The sequence below is a fragment of the Xiphias gladius genome, chromosome 22 (genome assembly GCF_016859285.1).
Source record: "Xiphias gladius isolate SHS-SW01 ecotype Sanya breed wild chromosome 22, ASM1685928v1, whole genome shotgun sequence".
Lineage (NCBI taxonomy): Eukaryota > Metazoa > Chordata > Actinopteri > Istiophoriformes > Xiphiidae > Xiphias > Xiphias gladius.
The window spans coordinates 24540112-24564352 of record NC_053421.1 but is presented as its reverse complement, the minus strand read 5'-3'; the positions used below and the strand labels follow the sequence as shown (position 1 = coordinate 24564352).

Sequence of the window (24241 nt, the reverse complement as noted above, 5' to 3'; positions counted from 1 at the left end):
GTCAAAGGTCGATTGTCAAACACTCAAGAAGTAGTCAAAGCATCACATAATGTCCAAACTGCACAGCTGTGTACCTGGACTGATTGCGGCCATGATGTTTGCCCAGCAGTCCATCTCAGACTGTAGAATTACACCTCTTTGAAAAGATCGTTCTCTCTCACTTGAGAAGATTGTTTCCCACAAGGATGCACCCTAAGGATCGATCTGACATTGTGGGATTTGATAGTCACCTCTTCAAATCCTTCCACCTCTTTTTGCACAGCAGCAGTTCGCAAGGCATTGATGATTAACAAATGACTTTGCAATAACGGGATAGCAGAAATCAAGAGCTGCACATATGTGTTTGTGTGGGCGGTCGGTGCACCGTTGGTAGGTGGCAGTATTTTAAAGGTTAAAAATGTGGGCTTTTATTTAGAAATGCTATGATTTGAATCCGCAGAATGGCAGTGGAAAAATATGAAATTCAGGGCAAAATGATGAAAAACAGTGACTCTTGTTGATGTGATCCTGGGGATGGTATCTAAACCTTAAACTGCTTTAGAAATGCATAAATATGAAGCAGTACGTTGCTGTAAAAAGGCACACAACCTTCCCAGGTTGGTAGGGATGCACCGATCTCTCTTAAAGCTGACATCGATCACTACTAAAATTTCGACCTGTCGATGGTGCTAGATGAAAGTCAGGAGACCGCCAAAGTTATTACAATCCACCCTGACGGGACATGAATGTTGGTACGTTAAAAAAAAAAAAAAAAAAAAAGGGACAATCCATCCAATATTGTTGAAACAAACTCATGGCTCACGCCAGAGCGTGAAAAAGTCAGGGGGTAACTCATCAGGATTGATCTGTACACACTTGCAGGGCAATCCATCCAGTAGTTGTTGAGATATTTCATTAAAAGCCAAAAACATTGAGGTCAAGTCAGAGGATCACCGAAGTCATCAAGCTCGACCCCCACCCATGAACGTCTGTACCAAATTTCACGGCAGTCTAAAAAATAATGATAGAGATATTTCAGCCTGGACCAAAGTGGTGCAGCGATCCATTGACAGACTTCAGACATAGATTGCCATCCCTAGCTTCATGTCGTTAGCATGGTAGTTACAGTAGCAGCAGTGTCACCTGCTGCAGCAGTGTCACAACCGTCAGCAACAAGACATACTCCTGACGCCAGTTTGGCAGAGTTTGGACAGCCATGATGGACTGTGCGGCGACAACACTGTCTAAATTACATTTATTTGTTTGCTTTAACCGATTCTTTTTGTGAGGGGCAAATTTTAAAACCATTTTTCTAGTCATTTGTAATAAATACTGTCCAGTTTCGATTGTCGCCTAATCGATCAGAGCCACTACTCCCGGCCAAGTTTAAAAAAAAAACAAAACCACATGAACATGCCAGCTCATCCCACACTGGCCTACTCTACACCTCATCATCATCCTGCCTTGGCGTTAGGCCCAGCCAGGTGGCAGTGTGCATGTCTAGTCCTGTCCTCCTTGTTCAACCATCCATCAGCAGTCACAAAATACAAGACTTTCTCTGTGGCGCTTCTTAAAATGCAACACCCGGCCCCCTCCCATTTTCATCATCCATTTTCTCCTCCAGCTCTTCGGGGGCCTAGCTGTCACAGTGTGTTTCCTGTTACAACTCTTCTCTTCTTCTTCGTTCTTTCCTGTGCTGTCAGCCCGAACCTCGCGTTATCTATCCTTCTGAAACATGGATCGTGACACAAGCTGGTGTCTGCCCTGCAGTGGTTTCACTGGAATTGGATCCGATGGCACTTGGTCAAGTGTGGATGGACAGGGAGGAGGTGAAGGGGGTCTGGTGGACATTGCAGTGGGAGATAATTCACAACACAAGTCATATTACCTGTGGTGAAAGCACTGGTTCCCTGGGAGTTGGGCTTTGGGTTGTTAGTAGATGGGGTTTGAAGGAATATATGTCTTTTTCTTGTAAAATTGAGTATATGCAGCCATTGTTTTTTCTAATAATTAAATGAGCAGTGTAATCTAACAAGTGGCAAAAACAAAAATCAGCCCTTAGCATCAAGGCATTCATTAATACGTGCATTGACTCTGCACCAGGGAGTCATTATTGGAGTAAGTGTAGCTTTGTTTTTCAGTGGCAGAGAGCAAAAGGGATTATAAAAGAGCAATCGACCTCAGGAATCTCTCAGCAAGACAAAATGACAGTCTCTTATAATGCTGTCGTTTCTGATGGTTGAATCTAAATACACAAAATAACACAGTGAAATCCTGCTGTTACTGATTTCCACTGGTCTAAATCGTGTGAAATTTTCATTGGAAAGAAGAAAGCGCCCCCCCCCCCCCAGCTCTGATTCCACAGGCTGGAATGGACTCGCAATCTATACTAGAGAATCATATTAACAAGATACTGAACCTAAAAGACCAAAACTAAAAGTGCAGGGTCAGGTCCAGAAGGGCTCATATAGTTTCAGTTGAGTTGCAAGATGGGAGAAGTCACCGGTTCTGTAAGTGTTTTTAGCACCGTCAATTCCCATTTGAAAGTTTACTTTTACTAAAAGTCTCAGTGACTCCTTTACGTAGGCATACTGGAGTCTCCTGGATAATTTAATGACATTACAACTCGCAGGGACTAACATTTAGCAGAGACTCCAGTCAGTCCCTGTGCCTGGTCAAAAATACTCCCTCACATACCCCCCCCCCCCCATACAACAACAATAAAGTGTTAATTTGTGAGCTTTAGACGTGTTGAAAGGCAGAAAAAAGAGCCAGGTGCGCTGTTTTCCAGTCTTTATGCTAAGCGAAGATAACTGGCTTCTGGCTTTAGCTTCATATTTACCGTATAGACATTAGAGTGATATTAATCTTCTCGTCTAAATTTTGTCAAAAAAAGCATATTTCCTAAAATGTCAAACTATTCTTTTGAGTTTTTTTTGTACACAGTTTTGTGCCTTTGACTTTTTATTAAAGAACCAGATATTTTAACACAGCTGCTCATTATGTCTACTGATGATTCATGCCAATCTAAGCCTTGGAAGTGCTCCAGCTGCCAGTCATCTCGCACTGTGTGTGAGCAGAAATTGCAGGGACTTTTACTTCCAGAATCCAGGGGGGCACGAAAGCGACTTGCGAGCATTGCTTACACACACAGATCGCACATGTTGGCGGCTTCACATTGCACATAAGATTGTCACTTGCAAATAGCGGTTTATCCATGGGACGCAAGTATGGTGTTTGTTTTGGATAAAATTAACATGAGAGGAAATCATCTCATGTTGCAAATCGCAGATGGCGTGTTTCGAATTTGGTGAAGCTGGCCCCTGGATGCCCAAAAGAATTCCTTCCACTTTACTACCATATGTCGCTATTGCTCCACGACAATTCAGCAGGGTGGATGTCTGAAGGACAGGCTTTCTACTTGCTACTCAGGAATGAAAAGACGTTGTGAGACAGGCTTGAACCCACAACCTCAAAACCTACATGTCCATCTACAAGGCCACCTGCACTGTTTCAACATTCACATTGAGAACTACAGCAGTATAACACGATACTATTAATGCTTTACGGGACAGGTTGACTCCCTGACATATCCATATTGCTTACATATGGATTACATGGATATGAATTTCTGCATACTGGAACTGTGTAAGACTCCAGAATAAATGTAGGTTTTAAGCAGATTGCATGTGTAGCAATTGAAAAGTGCTAGAAAAGGGAGTATTTGAGAGAAGGTTGCAGAGACCCACGCAGCAACGCAGCATACGAAGAGAAAGAAAAGGAAGCGACGGATGAGAGGAGAGGACAGAGGGAACAGGCGGAGGAGAGGAAAAGATTACTACCATAGTACATCAGGCTTAGCTTCACATCCTTAATGGTAACCATGGAAATAATTATAGAGCAGACAGACAGACTGTGTTACAGAGAGAGAGTGAGAGCTACCGAGAAAGAGGGAAACGGAGGGAGGGAGAGGAAAAGACAAGGGGAGAGGAGGGGAGAAAGAGAAAACTCTGGGGGGTAAAGTAGCTGAGATGTTTGTTGGAATCCCTAAACCCTGTCTCTGCGGTCTCTGGTGATTGGGAACTATTTGAGGCTGGCATGAGCAGGGACGTGGCGCAGGTTAAACCCACGTAAAACCAGTTTACCCACGTTCTTAACGTATAGCTGCAGAAGAGAGTTTATCATCCTTTCAGCTCGATACAATTCTTTCCTCTCATATGGAACCGCACCAAAATAGGGTATCTGAGGTGGGAAGAAGCATGAATGAAGATAACCACCACCCACATTTCCACCTTTCTACATCTCTACCAGCGTTGAGGGGCTTTGGTGCGGTGAGTACAGCAACGGTACAGTGTCATGATACAACAATGGTTAAAAAAGTTGCAGTTGTCATGGAAACAGATCTGAGATACCCTTTTACCCCTCTTGGAAGTGCCGACTGCCTGTCATTTTGCTAAAAAGCCCAATCGGGGGTGATGTCTTCAGGACTGAGATCAAGAAGCACTTGATGTCACCGGCACGAGTTGTCGGCCCACACTGAGGCGTAGGGCGGCGTTTGGTCGCCGTACACGCCGCGTAATGCATCGGACGTATTAGCTGGCTGGCTTCTGAGCAGTGTTTACGGTGTGCATTTCCATGGAGCGGCACGTGAGCTCATGGGAAATTAGCAGGCTCGCGGATAGAGACGAATGGAATTTTTAATTTTGATTGGTCACGGTTCGCCTGTGGGTGTGTAACAGGATGCGGGCCTCGTGGGTATCCTGTACATTGTGTGAGCAATAACATGCTCGCATGCTTCCCCACACATCTGCCCCTGGCCCAGAACTTCCCAGTGTGCTGTGCGTGCATGTGTCAGCGGAAGGTGAAAGGGAAACAGCAAAGAGTGAGAGGCAAATGGGGAAGGGAAGGGAGGAAGAGAGAGAGAGGAGGATGGAGGAGAGAAAAGTAATGAGGGCTTCTTGAAGGGCTTGAAATCACTCCAGGTCCTAGTAGGGATCCAGCCAGCCCCACCCCTCCTAAACATCTCTCTCTCTCTCGCTCTCTCTCTGCCTCTCTCTCTCTCGCTCTCCCTCTCTCTCTCTCTCTCTTCTACTGGAAATACAGAGCTGAGTGGGAGAGGGAGAGACTGAAGCGCCGGGCATCCGCGCACCGCAGCTCTCTCCCCCCGAAAACTGTGCCGCTGTCCACCTGTGCAGGCTCCTCTCCGTCCAAGCAGCAGACATGGAGACACCTTAACATCGGGTCGCTCGCCACTCGGATTACTTAGGGATGTGGCAGGGAAGACGAGGGACCAACTTGCCATCATCGCTGCGTTTTTTGGTTGTTTTTTTTCTTCTTCTTCTTCCTGTGCCGCCTGTCAGCTGCTGGCAGACGTTCAGTTTCTAGGCATTGCAGCTTTTAGACTACTTTATTCTGTGGCTCTTGCTCGTTTCTCGGCCACTCCGTCGCCTCACTTCGTTTTTTTTTCTCTCTCTCTCTTTCCACAACGGTCTGTGTGTTGTTTTTTTTTGGCGTTAATCCCCCATATTTTCGCTCGCATTGGAAACCAAAGCTTCCGTTTAAAATTCATTTTTCCTGCTTGCCCGCTGCCCCGCTGGAGGGTTGCGAGCAGAAAAAAAAAAAAAGGCGCAGCGGAGAGCGGAGCGGAGCGCGTCTTCTCAGCCCGTGCATTGGCGCACAGAGAGACCTTCTGCGCGGCGCGGCGCTCCTTCGCGCGCACCTGGGCACGGACACGCACGCGCGCGCGCGCAGACACGGATGCACGTCTAGACACGCAGCCCTTTTCCCCCTGCGTGCAGTCCTAACTTTTGATTGCAATTAAGCACCAGACTTTTCTCCGGAGTCCGAAGCAATAACGCGTTTACCTTCCACCCATCCATCCTCGGCAAGTTCATTTTCTGACATGCACAAGGCGGACGTCCACTAAGGAAGCCATCGCAGAAACATTCCCATCTAAAAGATGAGAGAAATTGGCCACAGCGGATCTTCCGTCGGTCACCGGAATTGCGAGTGCAGGGTCGGGGCGGAGGGCACCGGGGAGAGAGGACAGGGAGAGGCCGGGGAGGAGGAGCTCTCAGCCGGTGTGCCCGCCGCGGAACAGCCGCTGCTGCCGGTGCTCGCCAAGCAGGCTGCTGCCGCCGGGGGGAGGCGGGGGGAGAATGAACAGTGTCTCAGCGTGAATTTATAACACTCAGCTGGCTTTGGGAGTGTTTGTTTTTCTGTCGTTTTACATCTCACTAATTAGTCTGAAGATGCGAGATAACGAACAGTGGCCTACTTAATAACTGACATCCTGTACTCTTATCAGTGTGGCACTTTTGGGTCACCTTAAAAGTATATTAAGCACTTTGGAGAAGTAAAGGCCTGCAGCTGCAAATCTACCTGTGCAGAACCTTTGAAAGGACATCCTCCCACCTACAGGCCACTTACACCAGTTTAACTTTGTGAAGTAATGATTTTTTTCTTAATAGCCCTACGTGCTTGTAGTTGATAAGTTGATAAGATTTACCTAAGGTCAAAATCCTCATAATATTCCTGTAATCTTTATATAGGGAGTTTTAGTGTGTCTGTGGTGCTCAGTAGTGAGTTTTTGGTCACCATACTGCACTTGATGGTATTTTTTATCTCTTAAATATTACTAGGCTATACTATTTATTTAGAATATTATATATGAATACATAGTTTATAGTTTTCTGTGATATTTGTATAGTATTGTACTTAAATTTAATATAAGATCCCTATAGTTGTTTTCTATTTGCTTACCAAGATATATCCAGATACCTTGAAGGAGCCCTGCTTCGAGGTGCCTTGGAAATGGAGGCAGGTGATTTATCATTTATTCACATACCCATACTTGTCTATGAAATATTTAGAGGTCATGGATTGATTTAAGGCCAACACTCATCCACTTGCAACATGGAAGTGTTTTGCACTATTGGGCTTCTGTAGTGGAATTGATTTCACTGGCTTTGCTTCAGTTTGAGTCCTCTTGACTCCCTCTTTTTCTAGGCTGATGTGTGCGCTGACTATTTGAGCAATACTTCTCTGTCTGGAACTTGAACACGGCCTTATATACCCACCAGAGGATGGTCATCTGCTTATCAGACAGTCAGACAAACACACGTGTGTCACGACATTTGTTGGCAGGTGCCCCAACCCGCTCAATTATTTATAGACGCTAATATCACTGTGTGCTTTTGGAATATCGATTCAGAACAAGCGCCGACGCTCGGCGGAATGTAACACAAACTACGGGGCTGCTGCAGTTTCAAACAGGCACCGAGACTCAGTGGAATACAGGCGGAAGTCAGTGAACGCGTCTCCAGTCTTACCTGGCATCAGCTCACTGTGGGGTCACGTGGACTGGAAAACCAGAGACACTGTCTCTAGAAGTCTGGACACAAAGCACAACAAGCCCCACGTGATCTAGGTAGGACACATTTGTTTCCTTACTTGACTTCTGTTCTCCACAAATCCATGTGAATCCAACTCATTATATCATCTGATGCAGGTCCACAAAAAACCCACTTAAGGAATTGTATCTGATGTGGTTACTTTTTACAGAAATACATACCACTACGTCCTTTAAAACTTTTTAATGACAAGATTGAAAAGAGATTGTACTGATTTTGATCAGTATATGTGTGTCAGTGAATGTGCCTTTCATACCAGCAGTGATGTTTTCTGAGTTAGAGATCAATTTGATCAATGCCTGATATCTAATTTGGGGCATCAGTTCTTCAAATGACTTTAAAAGAAGACATAAAGAGCACACTCCAGGTGTGCTGTAAATGTAGTGCTAATCTTCGCCCCGTTTGCATTCACGTCTGGTGTGATGACCTCACTTTTCTCTGTGTGTTTCTGTGGATTTGTTGTTAAGCTCAAGAGCACAAATAGTCATGTAATACTCGTGCAAAAACTCTGCATAGAACAGGGTTTATGTTGATCCTTAAAGGCTGGACAGTTCAGTCAATAACTCTGAGCGTTAAACATCTCTTTCCCAAACGTAAAAGATCAATAAAAGGCTTAATCAATTCCACACCTGTTATGTGCCCCTTTGAGCATCCTTGAGTAGGTTGGTGAGGTGAGAGAGCCCCGTTTGGTTTTAGGAGATGATGTCCTGATGTCCTTGTGTTGCACTGTGGGGACAGGCACATATACAGTAAATAAAGTGCTATGATAAGCATAGGCCTGTTACTTCAGCTCAGACTGCACTCCCTTCTCTTTGCTCAAAAAATCAAATAATTCCCAATATGAAAACAGAAGCCGGATCCCAAAATTAGACCTGTCATTTCTTTGCGTTAAAGCTGCAGTAGGTGTGTTTGCCGAGATGCAGAAAGACACTCGCTCTCCCCTCCCTGCACTTCCCACTGAAGCAAAAGCAATCGGCTCGCAGTTGATTGACAGCTCTGACTGAAGCTCTCCTGCTCAAAAGTTTGCCTCAGATGCCCAAGACACAACATGAAGGATGAAAGCAAATAGCACATAAATGGCACTATCAATATTACCAAGATTCTGACGTTATCTTGCTCACTTCCCTTAACCTGGAGTCAGAATTACTTTTGCCTGACTCAAACAAAGTGTCAGTTTATAATATCTACCTATGACAGCTTTAAATAATAGTAGCAATAAAATATGTTGAGCTGCAGCATCATAGAAAATACTGCGAAGAATCAGCAAAGGCAGAAGAGTAACTTGTGTTTCTACTAGTGGCTTGTGGATTCGGAAATTCAGGTACCATTTTGCCAGGCAAATGAGCTTTGAAAATACAAAGGATTGTCCAGAATTTTATTTATCAGCCAACTTGGCTCATACTGTTCATGTAGAGAGGAGAAACTTGTGATCAGCAGTCAAAATGTATCATGAATGGACTCTTGGCCTGTGCTTCTTTCTCAATCTGTGTCATTTTTTTCTAGTTCTCAGTTACAGTAATGAATTTTTTAATAATTTAATCATCATTCAACTGTACATTTGAGTATTTCATTTTGTACTTTCTAGCTGTTGTGCAACGTTCACACCGGAGATGATTAGACTTGTTTAAATCAGTGGGTTTATTTCTATGTTAGACTAGCCTGATATGGTTTTTCCAGTCAGGGCTTGCAAGGCATTTCGAACATTTATAGGTAGTGCTGAAGTTATTATTTGGTCAGTAGAAATCAGCAACAACTGATTAATAGCATAAAAGCGTACTCCAGCAATTTAGTATTGCACTTGCATAACGTTGGGGGGGGGGGGGGTGAAGAATGTTTTACTCTCCATATACATAGACAAATTGCTGTCTCAAAACCAATGCAACATTTAGTCCCCTCTGTCCTGCAGTTAACTGCAGCCCTTCGGCCAGATGGCTCGTAATAATGGCCCCAGTATCCCAGGGCCCCTCATAAGACCCCTAAGGGACAATTTTGTATGTCTTCACCAGGTCCACAAAACACGTGTAGACTGGATGAAAGTCCCATGACCCCTCCAGTAACCTTGCAAGGTTAAAGACTTGGTCTATTGTTCCATGCCCAGGGTGGGATCCGCATTGCTCTGCCTGGAGCAAAGGTTCGACAATCAGTCGGAGCCTCCTTTCCAGCACCCTGGCATCAGCTTTCCTGGGGAGTTTGAGCAGTGTGATACCCTCCGGTCCCCCTTTTTAAAAATAGAAACCACCACCCCGGTCTGCCAATTCACAGGCACTGTTCTTGACCTTCCTGCGACACTGAAGAGGTGTGTCAGCCAAGACAGCCCAACAATGTCCAGGGTCGTCAGCATCTCAGGGCGACTGTCATCCCTACCTTGTGCCTTACTGCTGAAGAAAACATAGCAGGGCTCAGCCGGGGCCTCCTGAGTATCCTCACACCGGCCTGGTACCTCACACCCTGGGCAACTCCAGAAAAAGGATAGAGTTTAGCCCCTCTTCAGGAGTTTGGTTCCAGAGCCAGCGCATATGTGTGGAGCTGAGACCAACTATATCTAGTTGGTAATGCTCCACCTCCAGCAAAAACTACGGGTCTTTCCATGCCAGAGAGGTGACATTCCACGTACCTAGGATCAGGTTATGATGCCGGGGGTTTCAGCACACCTATGCTCCCACCCTATGGAATTCTTTTCGGGCTGTGCCCAGCCATGCCCCATGGGTCACGGCCTGGCAGCTACATGCTTGCTGGCGAGCTCTCCTCCCAGGTCTGGCTCAAGGATGGGGCCCCAGTTTCCCTGGTCTGTGTGAGGTGACGCATCTCTGAAAAAAAACATCCGTCAGGGTCGTATGAATTGCTCTTAGTCTCGCCCCTTCCCTGGGACTAATTTGCCTTGGGAGACCCTACCCCAGGGGCTGTTGGCCCCGACAACACAAACCCCCTCCACCACGTCAAGGTGGCGATTCTCGGAGGAGAATCATTAATCATTATCAAGCAAAAATGCTAATATTTGCTGTTCCAAGCTTCTCAAATGTGAGGATTTGCAGTTTTTCTCTTACATGGTCTTACATGGTTGTAAATTACAGATCTTTTGGTTTTGGCCTGTTGGTCAGACAGAAATATCAATTTGAAGGTATCACTTTGTGCTCCGGGAAATTGTGATGAGCATTTTTCGCGTAAAGCATTTTATAGATTAAATTGTGACGCAGTGGTAAAAATAACTGACAGATAAATCAATAATGAAAGTATTCATTAGTTGCAGCTTTATGTACATGCATCACCATCAAAAGCCCTTCACATGTAGTAATATGGAAGCTCAGTAAATGGATACTGACACAGGTAACTTGCAGGCTCTATGAATCACATGTATCATTCATGGAAACATACTGTAGCTGTTTGTATACTGTCCATTAGTAATTTGTTCAGGATGCAGGATTGACTTTGACAGAGAGGTCAAGGTTTCCAGAGAAATGCTGCTGCACCGCTGCTGTTGTATGAAGGATTGAAGCTTCACAATTTATCTGTGTTTAACATCAGCTCTGTGCCAGTATTTCTCCACATCCACACATATTTAGCTCTTTTAGATTGGTTTGAACAGCTACTGCAAAGCTTCATCAGCTCAGCGAGGGACCAAGGCCTGTCCAGATAAATGTTTCCAAAAAATGTTATCACTGAAAAATGTTCTGCGACCGTAGCTACTGCAGGGAATGAAACCCCAAGCCCCTTGCAGCGCTAGTGCCACATGACTACATACAGTATATACATGAAATTATGTAATGAGAGTCCCAGATGTAGCTGCTGCATTATACTTTAAGTACAGGAGAGACTGCCCCGCATTTGTAGTCACAGTTCATGGATCAAAAGCAAACAGGGAGCCAACCAGCTTTCTATCATAACAAAGGCAAACATACAAAAAGCCCTGAGCGTTTCAGCGCTATTAAGACACCCACTCCCTCTCCAGCCTCCTTCTCTGCCTCTTGTGCTCCCTCCCTCTTTCCATCCAACTCCCCCATCCTCATTGCAACTCCCCCTCGCCCTCCCTCTCTTGTTACCACTCCCCCAGATGCATTTCCTCCATTTCACTCTCTTCCTTTTTTCCTCTATCCAGCTCTTTCTGTCATCCTGACTTCACTCCATATAGTCCTGCTCTTGCGCTGTCCCTCATACTCCTACGCAAATGCCCCCCCCACACACGCACACACCACACACACTGCGCTCCTTTTCCGTTTTTTTTTTAACCAACCTCTTACTCATATGTGTCTACATACCTCCCTCCCACTCTTTTAACTCTGTCTCTCTCTCAGTTCTCTCAGAGGGTCTAAGCTGGAAGCGATTGCCACCCACACATTCCCTCTTCAGCTTTCAGCTTGACATCAGATTTACATTCACAATGAAAAAGTGCAGCATTTCACATGTTGCCTAGCACATGGCCATCCACACTGACATGTGAACACATTAAGTGGTTGTCAACACACGTGAGCACATGTGCCTGTAGTGTACCGTGCTGTACTGAATATGGTATGTAAGGTTTTGTTTCTGTATGTACATGCTGATCTGGTGCAGAAATTATTAGTCAATACAATGAGCAGTCAGTGCCACGGAGCAGTTGCTGCTTGTAGGATTGTAAAATGAATATTTATGATTTTTGGACTCTTAAGAGGTCTGATCACAGTATGTCCATAATCAAGATGACAAGAACTTTTATAAAACCAGGAGCAGAGGATCAGATGTCATTAGCTGTGTCTGAAATCAAGTCCTCGCTCACTCATTCACTTCTACCTATATAGTCCTGGTTAAAATTATTGGCTCCCCTGAATTTTAATTACAGAATAACTTCAGAAATAAATGAAAATTTAATTTAATTTAATTGTTTAATGAAAATTAAACAATCTTGTATAATCAAAATACTTTAATAAAATGTCCAAGGCAGCTGAACACAGGAAATTAAAAAAAACAAAGCTTGCATAATAGTGAAATAATACAGACACAGAATTTACCCTAGATATAATTATCGGCACCCTTCATTTATATTTGGTTGGATAAGCTAGGCAACAATGACAGCCTCTAAACATTTCTTGTAGCAATCTAGAAGCTTCTTTAACCTTTCTGCTGGTAGTTTCTGCCACTGCATCGGCAGATTTCAGCTCGCGCCAAAGGTTTTCAATGGGATTTAGGTCAGGACTCATTGCTGGCCAGTTTAAAACACTCCATCTTTTCCTTTTCAACCATTCTTCTGTGCTCGTTCTCCAGGTCATTGTTCTGCTGAATAACTGAAGACCTTCACCTCAAACCTAGTACTCTGACACTGGGTATAACATTTCGCTCTAAAGCTCCTTGGTAATCTTCTGATTTCATCAGTCCTTTGATACATTCAGTGCCTCCAGGACCAGAGGCAGCAACACAGGCCCCACAGCATGATACAACCTCCACCATGCTTTACTGTAGGTAGGCGGTTATTTTCCTTAAGGGCTTCATTTTGTCACCTATAAACAAACTGAAGCACTCCATCCCCAAAGAGCTCTACTTTGGTTTCACTGTCCATAGAACATTATCCCAGAAAGACTGTGGCTTATCTGTGAAAGTTTTTGCAAACATTAATCTTGCCTTTTTGTGCCTTTCTGTTAATAGTAGTGTCCTCCTTGGCCTTGGTCCATGGAGCCCTACTTAGTTTAGAGTGCGGTGTATGGTACGGGCTGAAGCCAGCCTTCCAGATTGATCCAGATCAGCCTGAAGCTCTTTAGATGTCTTGGGTGGTGTTTTTTTCTACAATCCACATCAGCCTTCGCAGACTTCTCTCGCTGAGTGTCTTCTTAGCTCCACGTCCTGGAGGCGTCTTAACAGATTTATTACTGTGAAACTTCTTGATAACATTACGAACTTTTGAAACAGGGATTTCAAGGTCTTTGGCGATTGCCTTGTAGCCTTTGGAGTTGTTATATTGATAATAGCATTTCTGATGCTCTCAGACAGCTCTCTTTTCTTTCCCATTGTGAAAAGGAAAATGGAAACAATCAGCGCCTTTTTATGCAGTAAAACCATCATTCATTGGTCAATTCAGGTCATGGGAACACAGAAAATTAAGCATAGGTGAGTCTTGTTGGTTTTTTATTTTGTTTGAGGAACTAATTTAAATTAATTGAAATGGAGCCAATAATTGTGTCAAGTGAACATTTTATGTCTGTATTTTTTATTTCACTGCATGAAAGCTATTTTTTGTTATTGTTGTTTTTCAGTAACCTTTGACATTTTATTAAATTATTTTGATTATACAAAAATAGTTAATTTGCATTAATTTCTGAAGATATAATAAATTCTGTACTTAAAATTCAGGGGTGCCAATGATTTCAACCAGGACTGTATAATGGACACGCCATAGTTTACTCTGTAGTGAGCAGTAAATTGAAATTTTGAATGCTTATGGATCATTGGCATTTTGTGTCATCAGTGACTCCCTCCAAAAGAAATAGTAACATTTCAACATGAAAATACTAAGAATGAGCAACTTGAACGATGTTATTTCTGCACATGGATGATTTATTAACCGGCTAAATAAAAGAGACAAGGGCATCTACCTTCAGCAAGACTCCAACCAGACTTAATCATAACCTCCTATGACATGTTGAAGCCTCAGTCTGGCTGCGTTTTTCAAGTTTACTTTTCAAGCCTTTACATCATCTCCAAACAATAGTTATATAATTGGATTTTAAAATAGGTACAACAAGTGAATAAAAACAGGTCTCCAGACGTCTTCACACTTTCCGTTTCAATGCTGCTCATAATCAAACTCATTAGCACATCGTGTCAGTCATCAGCAGTGATCCAAAGACTAATGAAGCTTTTAAATGATTTACTGTGATTTATCAGGTGTCTTCTCAACGCATTCCTTTGCTTGGTGTGTATGGGTTTGTGTCTGTGTGTGTGCGTGCGTGCGTGCGTGCACGTGCGTGTGTGTGCGAGCGTGTGTGTGTTTGTGTGTGTTTAGGTATGGATACATGGCTATAGCCCATATATATCCCAATGTGTGCACCGGTTTCCAAACACCTCCTCTATTCTGAGCCTTGTTGCATAGTGTTGTATATTTGAAGCTAAAATGTACAGTACTTCAGGAAAAAAATAAATGTTGCCATGGCAACAAAACACAGAGCTTGGGTTGGGATCAAAATGAGAGTGAGGGAGAAATAGATTCAAATGGGCCTATCCAGACTTTTTCGTTCCAGACTGATGCTTTTGTTAACACTTTAATAAAAGGAATGCTTAATGGCTTCGATTAATTTAGACAGCCATGAAAGTGAGAACGCAGCTGTGAAAAAAAAAAAAAAGACACAAAAAAAAAAGACAAAAAATACAATGACCATGCCACCTGTTTTGGTTTTAATTTGTCACCGCACAATACCCCCAGCTAATCCCACCCACCGCACATCCTTCTATGAAGAATGGATCGAATGATTTATACACTGATTCTGAGTCTGAGTGAGTCTTTGCACATGCTGCCGCCCACATTTCTCCACTCTGTGCATGTTAAGTGAAAAAGGGGCCGGTACGGTGTATTATGTTTTAGAATTGAATTTTGGTCAGTATTCAAGTTGAAGAGTACTATTTTCCAAAATGAGAAATCTGCTCTCAGCGCCTGCTCTTACCAAATGATAGATAATGTAGCATGTGGCGTTAATCCAGGTGCTTGTTGAAAAGTATAGGAGGCATCCAAGCCATGAATTCTTGATTCAAATCTTGTCCAAAGGCTTTGTGCAAGTCACCGTGTCGTCTATTTCTGAGAATCTTTTAAGGGCAAAAAACTGAGACTAGGTTTTAAGATGAACAGGAGGTACCTTAATGGCAAGGTCCCCAATTGTGTCTGAAACCACTTTCTTTCTGAAGTATTTTATTGTTGAAGAAGAGAAAGTGTCAGCAGGTGCAATCATCAGCACTAGTTCAACATTAAAAATTAAAGGGTGATGTTCAACCCTGGGAGCTAATGTTGGTTGTTGATTGTGAGTCCAGCTGTCGAGAAGGAAATAATGATAGTGATCATTACTGGTTGCTCAGCTGTTAACTTATTGTTGTAGTAAAATCACATTTTGAGAGCAGAGTGTTTCCTTAAAGTTCTATCTTATCCTCTGAAGTTCGGCCGTATCTTCATTTTGATTCACTTCCTTTAGAAGCTAGGTGTTTAGGTGGGACAAAATGCAGGGAGAAATCCTGGGCTTTCTTGGGATCAATGGGAGAGGGCAAGGTTTTAAGAAATATATCACGGTTTTTCATTCAATAAAATTTTATTTAAGACACAAACCTAATTTCCCATTTTACTGTGTTTGTTCTTGCTTGACAAATTTTAGTAATGAATCCTTTATTCTTAAAAAAAAACCCCAATCTTAATTAAAGGTTAACTTGCTAAATTTAACCTTAGTCATGGTCTCAATCAACAGATTAATCCTTGAACTATTAGAGATATTGAATGACCTGTACATACAGATAAATAGATTATTTTGCAAATTTGATCTTGAGTAAGTTATCACGTTGAATCATTTTTATGTGTATCTTTGGCAACAATAATATTCCATTTTTATTATTTCTCTGCCTTTGCATAAACTATTTCAAGAGCTGCTTTAATTTTCACCTCACATTCCTTTTTTAGGATGATTACTTTATGTAACATCTGTCCAGGGACTACAGATGAAAAATAGCCCTTTGGGCATTTTCAGCAATATTTAGTAACTTACACTTTCCCTATTAAATAAAGCAATAAATGAATAAATAATATACTTGAACAGATTACTTTGTAGTTAGATAATTAATGAATAACAAGCACTTAATGCAGCTTGTTACATCAGGCTAACAATCATGTTACGCATTTTTTTTATAGGAAGTTTGCACTACATGTAAGTGATAATAAGCAGTATTAATGCAGGATGCATGGTTACACGGATGAAGGAGCAGGACTTTTACACTGGCTCCTTGAGCTCTCTCTCTAAGCCATTGTGTTGTAGTCCTAGGTGCCTTTAAATTGTCATAATTTATACAGTGTATACTGCAAGACAACGGGGCAGGCCCTCTGTGGCCAGTCCTATGAATTACAGCAAAGGGAGTGGTATGCCCCATTCAGATTTCTTCCCCATGCTCGGGTAAATACAGGGGGATCAGAATGAAAACACACACTGCGTTTTTTTACTGGCCGAATCTACAAATACCATGTTCTGGAGGTCAAACTGCATTTAAATCCCAACACTGCTGCAGAGTCTCTTTGGAGATTAACAAAGTAAATGCTTACATGGCGCAGGGGGTTCTTGCTCAGCAATTTCTGAATGAAATATAATGGGAACACAATCTGCTGCAAGTGGCTCTTTATAAACATAATGCTTAGTAAGACAGTTTATTACTTGTGAAAAGTTCTGTTTTATTGGATACAGATCACTTGATAATTTAACAATATACTGTGACTTTGTTTTTCCCTTAACGTTCAACTTCATTTATCCATCAAATCACAGCAAAACAGCATTGATAACATGACTTCTTATTTCTGCATGGCTGTTGGCTATTTTCATGTACCTAAATCAGAATCTTCCAAGTCGACTCTTAGTTGAAACTTTAGGGTGAATATATTGCCATGTGCTTGTGGTTCCTATTTTTCTTTGTTTTTATAAATACTCAACATTGTTGTCGATGTTTTTGCTTCAGTACAACTTACCTATGATAATAGGAAATATATTATGCATGGCTGCACAGTTACAGTACAGTCCAGCACACCTGCAGGACAGCCGCCCCACACTAAACTCCTATAACAGCCTACATGTGAACTCTCGGGTTTTATCTACAAGAATACAAGACACGACAAGTTTAGAGTTTAGAAGTATCATCTTTGATGTGAAAATATCAGATTTCGTGGCGTGGATTACGACGCAGCGAAAAAGAAGAGATTCAACTCAGGGGGCTTCCCGATCGATTATTCAAATCTTCGACATTCATGGGGTAGCCTTCATGGTTAGTCATATCACATCCATTAAACTATAGAAAAAGTAGTACACTTTCTGTACTTTTTGAGGGAAAACAAAAAGTACAGAAGACTTGGTTGATTTCCAACAGAAATCAAGACTCCCACCCCTATGAATCCCTCCATTGGAGGATGTAATAAAGCATGTGCTCTCTCTGAATCTTACGACTCCAAATTGGCTCCAAAAAGACCAAGGTTTTTTGTTTGTTTTTTTAAATCACCCTAAGGGTTACGATAGTACACCAATTCACAAACTGCTGTTTTACTAATCTCACTGTCTATAGCTAAACCCACAGAAATGGCCAAAACTTTGGTTTTCTTACCATAAGACTGATGCCATTTGAGTCCTAAATCACCATTCTCTCCTTGGCACAACCTGCTCCTCCAGAGGAGAATAATTAGTTTGGGAAACACAATACATTGTGAAGTGGATCTTGCTATCACTGTTCTGATGCCTTTTAATTGAGATGGCTGCACTTATGATGCATACATAATGATGGAATAACCTCCAGTCGTACAGGGCATCACCCATGGTAATTGCCTCCAATTAACACATCTTGCAGAGTAAGAGAAACACCTAAGAAACTGTACTAAGTAAGAAGAAACTAAGAAACTAACACCTTAGCACTACTGTGAACCAGTGATAGCAGCCACATAAGATTAACGAAGAATATTTGAAAAAAAGTTCATGAGCAGAAACTCACTGAGTATCTCCAACTAAGGAGGATCAATTCCTCAAACAGTTAGGCCAATAAGTAACTTAAAATTCTTGAAAATGCAGCGGGTACCAACTGTGTCATTTTCTTTCATTTTTGTGACAGACATCCTGTAAGCTTAGGTTTCAGTTTTTTTCAAGTGGAAAAGTTTGCCATTATGCAACCCTCTTACAAAACGCAATTTTGAAGAGATCAAAAATTAACTGACTTTTCTTACAATTAGAATCACCTGTCAAACATGCTCCCGACACCTTTTTTTGGAGCTAGATGTTGAGTCTTCATCTCTCCTGCGATTTGTCAGCAACCTTTTCATGTAAGGTCCCTCGCTTTTCTCAGATTTAATTTACTCTCTCAGATTCCTCCACTAGTCAGCCATCCAGCCTACAGAGTTTCATCTTGGAGTTTTGAAGGTCTGGATTTGGGCAAAGAGACACTGGCATGGTTTGATGTCTCGGCTGGGTGACAAACACCTTTGTGGCCATCTTTTTTCCTTCTTGTGTGCTTTTGAGAAAATGTTAGGATTGCAGACAGAAGGCTCGCAGTGAAAAGATTGCCATTTGGACTGGTAAATGAAAGAGTGGAAGGAGAGAGGAGATGAGGATAGAAGGGGAATACAGATAAAAGGTAAGTATGGAGAAAATGGAGGGTTTCTAGATGCCACACATATTAGAAAGAGAGGGAACAAGAGGACAATATAAAAAGAAGAAGAGTGTGCAAGGAGGAGAAAGAAAATGAGAGAGAGGAGAGAGATCGGGCTGAAGGGAGGCAGAGGGATAAATGCACTATTTGAATGTAAAATAGCTGCGTGGGAGAGAGGAGGTGTGTGTGTGTGTGTGTGTGTGTGTGTGTCTGTGTGTATGTCTGAGTATTAGTGTGATTGTGACAGAAGATGCTGAGAGAGGGAGAGAGCTGAGGAAAAGAGCAGAGTTAGATAGCATGATCAACATGAAGAGTCAGAGTGCGATAGGCTGAAATACTGGGGGGAAATCGACAAGAAATAAGAGCAAACAAGCAAATGTAACCAATTTATGCTTTGCATCGGGGTTATGTTGACCATTTTTCTTCGAGAGGGCCGTGCACGGAAAGAAAAGGAAAAAACGGAGAGATGAAGATGAAGAAAACAAGAAACAAACAAGACATGCGGAGATGTTAAGTAGGCTTTGACACCCTGCTGTAGTTTAGAGACAATAAACATGATTATCTAAGCAGGGGATCTACACAGGTGGTCACTCTGGCTTTATTAGCGGAGGGATTGGTTAGTCCCTTATCTGGAGGAGATGTGCCACATGTGGCTGGCTTCTCATAACTTTATATCTTCACTGTGGGTGAGGCTGTCCAGGCAAAAATTAGAGTTGTAGTCCTTTTTTAGTCATGTTGGCTCCACGGAGGGCAATGTCAGTCCGTCGGTCGTTCCACCACTTTGGTCCACACTGAAATATCTCAACAACTATTGCATGTATTGCCATGAAATGTTGCACAACCAAGCCCTGCAAAGGCTGAAGCCTAGTGATCCACTGAATTTTCTTCTAGCACCACCACGAGGTTGACATTTGTGGCTCCGAGTCAAGTATCTCAGCGAGTATTGAATGGATTGTAATGAAATTCATGTTCCCCTCAGAATTAATTGTAATTATTTTGGTGATTCCTTAACGTCGCATCTTGTGTCATCATCAGGTGGAATTTTTAATTTTTCCAGTAGCTTGGTTTATGACCAAATACCTGTAAAACTAATGACATTTGGATTAGCTTCAAATGTACTTTGTGTTTAGTGCTACTTAGCAAATGTTAGCATGCTAACACACCAAGCTAAGATGGTGGACATGGTAAACCCTTACAATTACATTAGTTTTAAAGCCCCGATCCTCAACACTCTCCTCCTGTTCCCTTTCAGCGGCGTACTGCTTTTAAACCGAAGAATAAATAGGCAATATATATTACTGAGAAATTAAACAAGTAAAATGTGCGAATGAGATATTTGATGAAAAGGCATTTAGGCCCTATATCAGTATATTGCCCCAAGAAATGCTTCATTAGTTGATTGAACTTCAGATTTGTGTACTAACAAACAAATAAACATACTAACACGGGACAAAGGACTTCAAATTCAGTGTCAGGGCATTACATTTCAACATTACATTCAACATACAGTATAAGAGTATGCAGTATTGTTAGCTATAGTGCATTAAAGCAAATGTATTTATGTAGCACAACTACCACAAGAGTGAGGCAGCTTCAAAGTTGTTCACATGCAAGAAATTAAGACCTTAAACAGAAGATTTAAAGATAAATTATATATTTTGTTTAGAAAGACAAATTCAAAGTGCTACACATTGAAGACATACTTAGAAAACATTGAAGAAAATAGATATACTGTATACACACATATATACACATTTAAAGGCAGACATTTGGAATAAAAACTAATAAAGTCAGAAAAGAACAAGAACAACGAGGCAGTGGAGAATAATATAGTTAAATCAGTGGAATACTCTTTCAAGCCTACTGTTAAAGGCCGTCAGAGTTAGGCACCTTAGATCCTCTGCTCCTTTGTCTCATAAGTGAGTCGCATGTTAACCAAATAAAGCATCAGTAATCTACGATGAGGTCTTGCGCTTTCTCTATTGTACAAGCAAGTCAGAGTTGTGTTTTGCGGCCAAACCATTTATTGATTTATAGACATTCAGTGAGATTTGTGACTCTATTCTGTGAAACGTGAAGGCCTTCTGTGGTGTTTTTTCTTTTTAAAGTCACTTCCATCACCCAATGCATGTAGAGGAATTTAGCTTGAGAACACTGGTGTGGAGAGAGACATCCAGTACTGACGTTTTCATGCGTTTAGTCGACATTTGGTGGAAGAATGACAGGGTTGGGGAAGTGGAAGACGCACTGACCAAAAAGAGGCATACGCATTCGACATTCACGTTGGTGCTGCAGTGGGTAAGCAGGCCAGCCAGGTTAACCGACCTCCTTTGTTCTGTTTTCTGTTCTCTAACTGTTCATTTGCACTCTCTTTGTCATCCATCAAGCGTAGGACAGGAGTTTATTCCCTTACTGTCCAATACAGAGCATTAGGCACCGACTCGGCGACGGAAGTCAATAAGTACTTTGTTTGTTTAATGCCTACTCCTCTCTATCAATGCATCTCCCAGTCCCTCCCCTCCCCCCTCCCTTCAACATGCAGACTGTTAAAATTCGCCTCATCTGACGTCCAGACAAAAAAATCTATCTCTTCAATAGTCTCTCGCCCCCTTTATCAATCCCTTCCCCTCCTGGGATGAAGGTGTGTTTGAGTTTACGTGTGTGTGTAGCAGTAGAAGCATCACTGCAGGGGGATGGGTGTATCCCTGCATGGTTTTATTTCTGCCTTGCTCACCTTTGACCTCTATCTACCGCTCATATTCTTTCACTACTCTCCTTCTTTTCTTCAGGCAGACTGTTAATAACAGCTCTCCCGTAGCTGTGTATTTCCACAATGGGCCCCATCTTTCTCTCCACACATCTTCTCACTCTGCCTTTGTCAATGGTTGCACTTTTGGTCCTATCCTCATTTTAACTTTGATGTATCCCTTGTGATGATGTCTAATAGTGTCTTACCTGGCGACATCCTCTCTCTCTCCCTATCTCTCTCTCTCTCAGATCATCGCACCCGACGGAAGAGCATAGCCACCGGGAAGCAGCCCAGCATGGAGGTCCCTCCCACTGCCCCCCTTCAACCCTTCCGACAATCCGTGAGTAACCCCCTCTGTTCCCGGCCTCGCTCGCTGCCACCGTCCCTCTCGCTGTCCCTCCTTCCTCCTCCCGCCCTCGGCCCGCCGCACACCTGTGGCCGCCGGGCCAGTGGCACCCCGCCTCACCCTTTCCCCCTCTCCCTGGCCGTCTCCCCTTCCTTCGCCTCGTGCCAGCAGCAGCACCAGCAGCAGCAAAAGGGCTCCAAGAAAGGGCCAGGCACGCCCCCCTTGCCCCACTCGCTGCCCCTCTCCCCCTCCCTGTCCTTCACCCTGCCCCACTCGCCTGCTGCCTCCTCCTCCCCCCCCTTCTCGTACTGGGGCGGAGACTGGAGGGCTGCCGGTTCGAGTCCAGTGGCGGGAGGAACGTTTATTGCACCACTGCCCCCTGTTGAGGTATGTCACACAAACATAGCAGAAACAGAGACACTGGCTACGTTTACATGTACTGCAAATATTCATATAACCAGGTTTTGGTTACAGGTGTAAACAGCTTACCAGAGTGAATAGGCTTGTGTATACAGTGTAGCGTAGTATGGAAACATGGGAACATCTCACGCTTTTCAGTTTTGTGTTTTGTGTGTTTTTCCTACCTTTTATGGCAACCACTGGTCAATTCATTTCCCAACAGTATTAAAATCAATCAGTGGACTCTAGAAATGTACTTGAGTGGTGTAATGGAACACATTAATCTGCATGGATGTTTTGTCAGAGTTACTTCATCATTGTGTGGTAATGCACTTGAAGGGCAGATTTATTTTTTACATTTTGTTAATTTTTTTTTTGCAGAATCAAAATATAACCATAACGTACATAAAATAATAGAACTTCATGGATATGTACAGGGGTTGGAGGGAGGCTAAATCCCCCCCAAAACATAAAACTCTCAAATTCAGCATTAGCATCAAGCAGACAAGACAAAACAAACAAGAAAATCAGAGCAGAAAAGACATTTGAACATACAATCAAAGACAAAAAAAAAAACTGAAAAAATACAAATAAAAAGGCCAAATTAATTATTAACCATTTATTTATTAATTTTTGGTGTCGTAAAGCACTTTGTAACTGTTTTTTAGTGCTTTATATTATAATTATTATTAGAATTACTGTTATTATTATTAAATATTGTAATAAAGAAGCTAAAGTTAATGCATTCGTGATGCTCACTGTGATGAAACACACAACTCAACCAAGTTTCAAGCATCTGATAACAGAGTTTCATCTCACATAGAAATGAATCCAAACTAGCGGATGCCTGACAGGACAGATAAGTTCCAGTTAGTAAAACAGGAGCACTGCTGACGGTTAACTGTGAAGTGTGAATTCAACACTATTAAACACCTGGTATTATTCTTCAATGTCAACAAAAGACAAGCAATACTAAAACATCTGGGGTCTTCATGTCTCATTTTAAAAGTAGAAACAACCTTAGTCAAAGAGGGAGAGAGGAGCTGACAGTGACACGTGTTCTGTATGTGGACAAAAATAATCTGTTTATTGTTTTAGTCACAGTGATTCAATCACAAGGTATCAAACGTGCACATAAAGGGGCTTCAAGGATAGACTGGTGTCTTATTAAGTTTGTGCTAGTGGTCTGTGTTGGCCATCTCCTTTCCATTATTTCTGCCGGTGTTTGCACACTTTCTCTGTAGCTGGAAATGTAGCAGGCCTCGTTTTCCTCTCCTCAGAGGGAGCTATTTGCTGCCCATTCGCTGCTGCAATATGTAAAACAGCATCCACAGACTTGAAAATTGCAGGAGCCGGAAAATCCATTAGTGTAAATGTGAAAACTCGGTTTGGCTCGGTCAAAGTTTTTCGTGTGCCATCATTAATTCATAGTGGCAGAGATGAGTGTTTTCATAACAATATTTCAGGTTCTCTGATAGGATGAGCAAGCCTGAAGCAGGAGGGCAGAGGGTCACAGTGAAAACTCAGACTGCAGACAAACCTTTTCAATAGAAATAGACAGGCTTTGTCAATTCCATACACCTTACTGTCAAACACCTGACACGTACGGGGAAGAAATAGAAATCTTAAGAAAGAATCCCGAAAGAAAAACATAACAGCCGCAAATTCTTATCAGTGCACACTTTTACAGTCAAGACTGCAGCCGATCGTGTCACAGTCTTTCATGTAAGCTGTGGTATTAACTGCTTACAGGAGACTTTTGATCCCTGACTTTAGTCTTTGAGGTAATGGCTCCTCGCGGGCAACAAAAGTACTCCTGTAAAACTTCACCGAGCCTGAAGAGAAGCACTTTCTTACGGACTAACTTGGAGAACAAATGTCTCTTCGCTTGCTGTCGTTCCATTAAGTGCAAGCTACATTCGAGGCGTCAGCGAAATGGATGGGTATGGTTAAAACACCAGAAGCTAGCTAATCGGGCACAGACAACGACAAATAGGAACTGAGCAAACCAGAGCACTTTATTAAACTAAG

General features: G+C 42.5%; 1 protein-coding gene across 1 annotated transcript in view; it reads left to right on the top strand.

Annotated features, from left to right (window-relative positions):
* syngap1b (synaptic Ras GTPase activating protein 1b) overlaps window positions 1-24241 on the top strand; it is a 96412-nt gene that overhangs the window by 32425 nt on the left and 39746 nt on the right. Inside the window, exon 3 of the mRNA XM_040118012.1 lies at window positions 21714-21805. Coding sequence (XP_039973946.1) covers window positions 21714-21805 — 92 coding nt within the window. The remainder of the gene's footprint in view (window positions 1-21713; window positions 21806-24241) is intronic.